This window comes from Oncorhynchus nerka, linkage group LG17 (genome assembly GCF_034236695.1).
Source record: "Oncorhynchus nerka isolate Pitt River linkage group LG17, Oner_Uvic_2.0, whole genome shotgun sequence".
NCBI lineage: Eukaryota > Metazoa > Chordata > Actinopteri > Salmoniformes > Salmonidae > Oncorhynchus > Oncorhynchus nerka.
The window spans coordinates 3,115,074-3,121,056 of record NC_088412.1 but is presented as its reverse complement, the minus strand read 5'-3'; the positions used below and the strand labels follow the sequence as shown (position 1 = coordinate 3,121,056).

Sequence of the window (5,983 nt, the reverse complement as noted above, 5' to 3'; positions counted from 1 at the left end):
ACTTACTTTTTCAGTCATTTAAAAAAATATTGCTAAATAAATATTTTCCAATGAATGAATTAGCCCAATGCCTGCTTGTTATAGTTTTAATAATACAATATGCTATCCCTGTGGGCTTATATTTTCCACTGCTATTGAGGGACCTCACATCTTCCTGTTCTGTCATTCTGTTTAGCTTTCATCCAAATAGGCCAACGGCAATACAGCTATTCAGGTATATTTAGATCCCAATCTGAACAATGGGCAATTTATAGTTCTGACCAAAAACTCGTCATATTCTGTTGTATGGTCATCTCTCTAGACCTGTTACGGTAAAAAAGCAACACTGACGAGAATGGGGTCAGAGATAAGTTTAGGTTGACATAACAATGAATTAAACATTAGTATCTAAATTATTGATATTCTTTGGGGGTGGCAGGCGAACACGGAGCCTTTATGTCTCTTAATCCATGACTGATGAAAGGATGGGAGAGGCTGTCTGCGCGTTCACAAACCCTCCCATGGCTCTGTTACTGACCGCGGGAGCGCGCAGTGGACCGCTCGTCCTCTCAGTCACTTGCAAGAGGGAAACAGCCTCCGGAACGCACCGCATCATCCTACAGAGAGAAAACATGTTTCCTCCACCGCCAACCTTCACCGTGGAGAAAAGTCCCATTAAAGGATTATACTATGGAAGATGTTAGTTGTTTCGACCACTAATCTGTGTTAAAAAAGAGGATATAATCCAAGGTACCCTGTTAGGAAAAACTGCCCGGATTGGGATTTAATATCAGACAGGTAAGGATCAAACAAGTAAACTGGAGATTATTAATTATATTACACATCATGACGCAAATATTATTGTAATTATGCTGTAATGTGTGGACTATATAGATCATTATCAAATGTAAGCCTGTAACATCAATCCATCCATTTGAGGTCTATAATTCCGGTTTCAAAAAGTCTCATCAGGAAAAAACATCAACGTAAAAACAGTTTTCTATATTTTACCACAATTGTTGGATACTTTGTTCAGAAGGAACTATAATGAATTGGATTAAAAACTCCAGAGGTTGAAATGACATCGAAAATGTATTGTAGGCGGCATCAAGCAAATCTCCGTCGCAGATCCGTTTCAGCACCAAGGACAGCTAGGCACTTCTGGTGCGCTCTGCAGTTTGCGCCAAAGCTCTCTTGCAACGTTAGCTGGCCTCGCTCGTTGGCACTGTTACGTGACGTAAAAAAAAATCAAACAAAACCACTTTCTCATAGTCAAGTTTGAAGACGTGAAATTGTACCTTATACGAATTTATCTGAGTTCGGGAATTTGGTCGCCCTAAACCTTTATTGTAAAAATGAAAGGGTTAAATCTATTGAATCAATCACATTAATCAACGTTGTATTTATTATTGTAAACTCGTTCCATAGATGTTTTTTGTTGTTGTTGACTGTATTTGTAATTTATCTGCAGGCTGCAGAATCCTGTGTCCCATATTCCCAGAGATATAATATGGCTGTACTCTAGTGCTGTGATGCAACAGGATGTATCAGGGCATTATGCTAAGGATTCATTCTGTGTTGAACATTATGGCTACCTTTCTAGATCTGTTATAGATAAGCAGAACAAATCATTGTCTATGATAGAGGTACATTTCCTGAAGATAATCTGTGTGCTAATGAATAAATACATTTAATTATTAACATCCTTTGTCTTCTTCCCAGTTGGTGAAAATGGCGTCATGGCGGCTGGTCAGTCTCCTGGCGGTGTGGACTGTTGTGTTGGTTCTGGCTCAGTGTTGCCCAGAGCCCTGTAGCTGTCTGGATAAATACTCCCACCAGTTCGCTGACTGTGCCTACAAAGACCTGCTGTTAGTTCCCGTAGGCCTCCCCTTCAACGTCACCACCCTCTCTCTCTCCGCCAACAAGATCAAACTCCTGAAGGCCAAGAGCTTTATTAACGTCACCCAGGTGTGTTTGTGCGTGAATGTGGACCTGTGTGGCTCAGTTGGTAGAGCATGGTGCATGCAATGCCAAGGACCGTGGGTTTGATTCTCGCTGGGGCCACCCATTGTTAAAAGTGTCAGATAAATATCATATATTATATTACTGCTGTAGTGAAAGACAGATTTGAATGAATAAAGTCTTGTTCTTCAGGTGACCTCCCTATGGCTGGCCCACAATGAGATTGTGACCATGGAGAGGGACACTCTGGCCCCGCTGATTCAGCTGCGCAACCTGGACCTCAGCTACAATAAGATCATCAACTTCCCCTGGGAGGACCTGGTCAACCTCACTGTCCTTCAGCTGCTCAAAATGAACAACAACGAGATGATCAACCTCCCTAAAGATTCCTTCTCCACTCTCAAAGACCTGAGGTCCCTGAGGATCAACAACAACAGGTTCACTACTATAGTTCAGGGGACCTTCAGCTCTCTGAGCTCCATGTCTCACCTTCAGATCTACAACAACCCCTTCACCTGCTCCTGCAGTCTGGAGTGGCTCAGAGACTGGATCACGGAGTCTAAGATCTCTGTCCCGGAGCAGGACTCTATCATCTGCGAGGCCCCTGAACATCTGAAAGGGGCCCTGGTGACCAAGATGCCCAAGCTGGAATGCAAGGCCCCGACGGTGTCCATCACCTATCAGCCCAACCTGGAAAACACTGAGCTATACGAAGGGTTTATGGTGATCCTCAATTGTGATACCAAGGGCAACCCCAAACCAGAGGTCAGCTGGGAGGTAGTGAAGGCAGGGAACCAGAAGTTCACATTCAGTTTGCCCTCTGAGGTCAGCGAGAAAAGCGACTCACCGATCAACGATAAAACTACCAACGGCCGGTTCCTGGTCTTCCAGAACGGCACTCTGATCATCCCCCGTATCAGCAAGAAGGAGGATGGTAACTACAGCTGCTCAGCTGTCAACGACCTCGGTAAAGCAGACAGCACAGTGAAGGTAGTGGTGACGGGCACCAAGAAACAAGCCAGTAACTCCATGCTGGACACCACGGCAGATAAGATCCCCCGTCCGTCTGGTGGAAACAAGCCGGGGCCTAAGATGACCAACAACATCATCAACTGGCCCAAGTCCGACTCCGAGAAGACCAAGAACCTTCCAACTGGGTCATCTGTTAAACACGCTGATGGCTCAGTGCAGGCTGGCGAGGGCTCAGAGGAGCTTCCGTTTACTAGTAAATGTGGTATCAGCGATGGCACTCAGTACATCTCCAATCACGCATTCAACCTCAGTCTGGACCAGCTGAAGCAGTACACCTTTGATTTTGGCGTCATCGCGTTGGAAGTGTCAGAGACCGAAGCCAAAGTGCAGCTGAATCCTCTCCAGCTCCCCAACAGTAAGAACAACCTTCACCTCAGCCACAATGAGAACCTAGAGACCGTCGACAAGGAGCCTTTCAGCCTCTATCAAGCCTCAACCAAAACCCCTCTGGACATGCTCTATCTGTGTTTTAACACTGGTAACGGACACTCTGTGGTGCAGTGGTCCCGGATAGAGGAAGGGATCAACACCTATAAGTTTCAGGGCCTACAGCCAGGCACTAACTACACCCTGTGTCTGACCTACGGAGGGCAGGACTGTCAGGTCCAGGTTGTCTTCACAACCAGGAAGAAGATTCCTTCTCTGTTAATCATAGTGGTGGTTAGTACCTTCCTGTTGGCGCTGGCTACAGTCCCTCTGCTGGGAGCAACCTGCTGTCATCTCTTATACAAGTACCAGGGAAAGACGTATAAACTGATCATGAAGGCGGCGCAGAAGAACCCAGATCAAATGGACAAACAAATGGTCGGTGGTGATTTCGACCCCCGGGCGTCGTTTGTGGAGTTGGAAAAGAATTTTAACCCGAGTGAAATGGAAGACGGAGAGGGAGAGGACGGAGAGGACGCCGACGGGGAGGAGGTGGAGGGGAGCATGGTTACCGAGTCCATCCCAGGTTCTACGTCTAAATTCGAGGTGGGCTCTGAGTACAGCGATAGATTACCGTTGGGGGCGGAGGCGGTGAATATCTCTGAAGATGGAAACGGTAATTACAAAGAGCCGAGTCGCTGAAGCAGAGCTGTGTGATGCTACTGGGGGAGGGAGGGAAGGGAGGGGTGGGGGGGGGGGGGTAAAATAGTTACTATCAACTACATTTTAAACCAAGTAACTCACCTATCATTATTTCACGTAAATATGATAGCCCCGATGAAGGTGGATAGCTCATTTTACCTCAGAAAGTAAGCGATCAGTTATAACCCAAATAAGAGACTGTCAAAAGGAAATGTGCAGTAAAAAGAATGGTATTGTATATATAAAACTTACATCATTCCTCTTACAGTAACAATACTGCAAGCACAGTTTTCTATACAGTTAAAACAGACCTCTACTAACTGCTAAAAAGCATAAGTCATTGAGATGTCCCCTTCATGCAGGGCGTAGAAAAAGTTGTGCGCTTTACGTGAGCATCAGTTTCGGAAGGTTGCGGTGCTGTACAGTACAGGCGCGCGTCTCAACGCGTCCGCCTCGTTGCGTACACAGACCGTTTTTTTAATTGTTCTGTGAGATTATGAAAAAGGGGGAGAAAAATCCCTTTATGTTGTCAAGGCATGTGCTGTGTCTGGGCTCAAACCCAGGTCACTATCGACTGATGTTGTTTAATGTAATGTGGGGCTCTTCGAGTTAAGTGTGACTTTAAAAAAAACAACAACGGGTGCTTGTTATCCGTCTGTCTTTTTTCAACGATTCTATACGTGTCCATCCACGGCATGTCACACAGACGACGTATTTTCTTCATGTGTGGTTTTAATTAGCGTAGACTATAGGACTTTAGATATTCTCAATGTCGACATGTGATGTAAAAAACCCAGTACAATTGAACGATTCTCTTTTGTTCTTAAAGTATAGCTAAATGATCCCGTCTACAGTATCATTAACTGAGGCGTCAAGGAGCGTCTCGTTGCTGTGAGTGTCCTGTCGTTTTATGCATAGTGAGTTTTTTGGTGAGCTATACTGTTCGGACGTTGTTGTACAAATATCCCCCGACCTTTCAAGATTTTTGATATGATTTTATGTACGTGAAATTAATAAAATATCCCAAAACAACTTTTAAAATTCTCCTATTTACTGTCATTGAGTCAGAAAACTGTTTTCAACTTCATTTTAACTCGACGGGGTAAGGTTTGGTACTTGTATGACTATACACTGTTGTGAATGAAACAATAAAATGATGTTTATATAGGGATTGGGCGTTGGCTGTGAATTGTAGTGACCGCCTGTTAGCGGTCTATCCACCTAAAGCTGGTTTAGAATTATAGGAACGTCCGGAAACATTGTCTATGATTGTTATATTTCTTACTGATAATTACAGCGTTATGGCGAGAACAAATGTATTTGTTGGATAAGCTTAGCAAACGGTTCAAAATTGTACGATACTGGACTGCTTTATTTTCTCTTCAATTGTAAAGAAAAAGAAAGTGATTGGACACAAATAGACTTTTGAATATAGCCTTTATTTATGGACAGAATGATATACCTACCTTGTTGTGAATCAACATAATATAGCGCTGCGTTTTGACCAAAGTCACTTCTCATTGCCGAATGGACTGGCCGCAGAATAACGGCGGAGCGCCACACTTCCCGTTCTTCTTATGGTAGGCTATGAAGCTTACACAACCACACCAAGTATTCGTATTGCTATTCTCTGTGAATTTATATCAGTAATGTTTTCTTTCCCGATTACATACAATCACATTCATTCCGCATGATTGATTCGTTAAATAGCCTATGTTGAAATGTTATAAAGATAGGCTACGAACAGGTGCGTAATTGTTCACATAAACATCACCATACGGGGGAAAATAATCTTTGAAAACATCAGTATATATTGCTAATAATTTACTAAAATATATTTACTATCGAAAGTTTCCCGAAAAGCAACATGACAAAGATATGTGTTTCCTAACGAAACGAAATAATGATGTTTTACTCGACACATTAAATCCACACGGAAATC

The 5,983-nt window shown here is 43.6% G+C and overlaps 1 protein-coding gene across 1 annotated transcript; it reads left to right on the top strand.

Annotated features, from left to right (window-relative positions):
- The first annotated feature begins 523 nt into the window (after nt 1-523).
- On the top strand, nt 524-4,062 carry islr2 (immunoglobulin superfamily containing leucine-rich repeat 2). The gene is made up of 3 exons (XM_029656732.2): nt 524-777; nt 1,702-1,947; nt 2,134-4,062. The coding sequence occupies exons 2-3, from the start codon at nt 1,711-1,713 to the stop codon at nt 4,039-4,041; spliced, it is 2,145 nt and encodes a 714-aa protein (XP_029512592.2). The 5' UTR covers nt 524-777; nt 1,702-1,710; the 3' UTR covers nt 4,042-4,062.
- The last annotated feature ends 1,921 nt before the right edge of the window (nt 4,063-5,983 follow it).

Excerpts from the sequence above, each read along its gene's own strand:
- islr2 (XM_029656732.2), top strand. The coding sequence starts at position 1,711 with ATGGCGTCATGGCGGCTGGTCAGTCTCCTGGCGGTGTGGACTGTTGTG. Across the intron at positions 1,948-2,133 it reads GCTTTATTAACGTCACCCAG|GTGACCTCCCTATGGCTGGC; the intron begins GTGTGTTTGTGC and ends CTTGTTCTTCAG.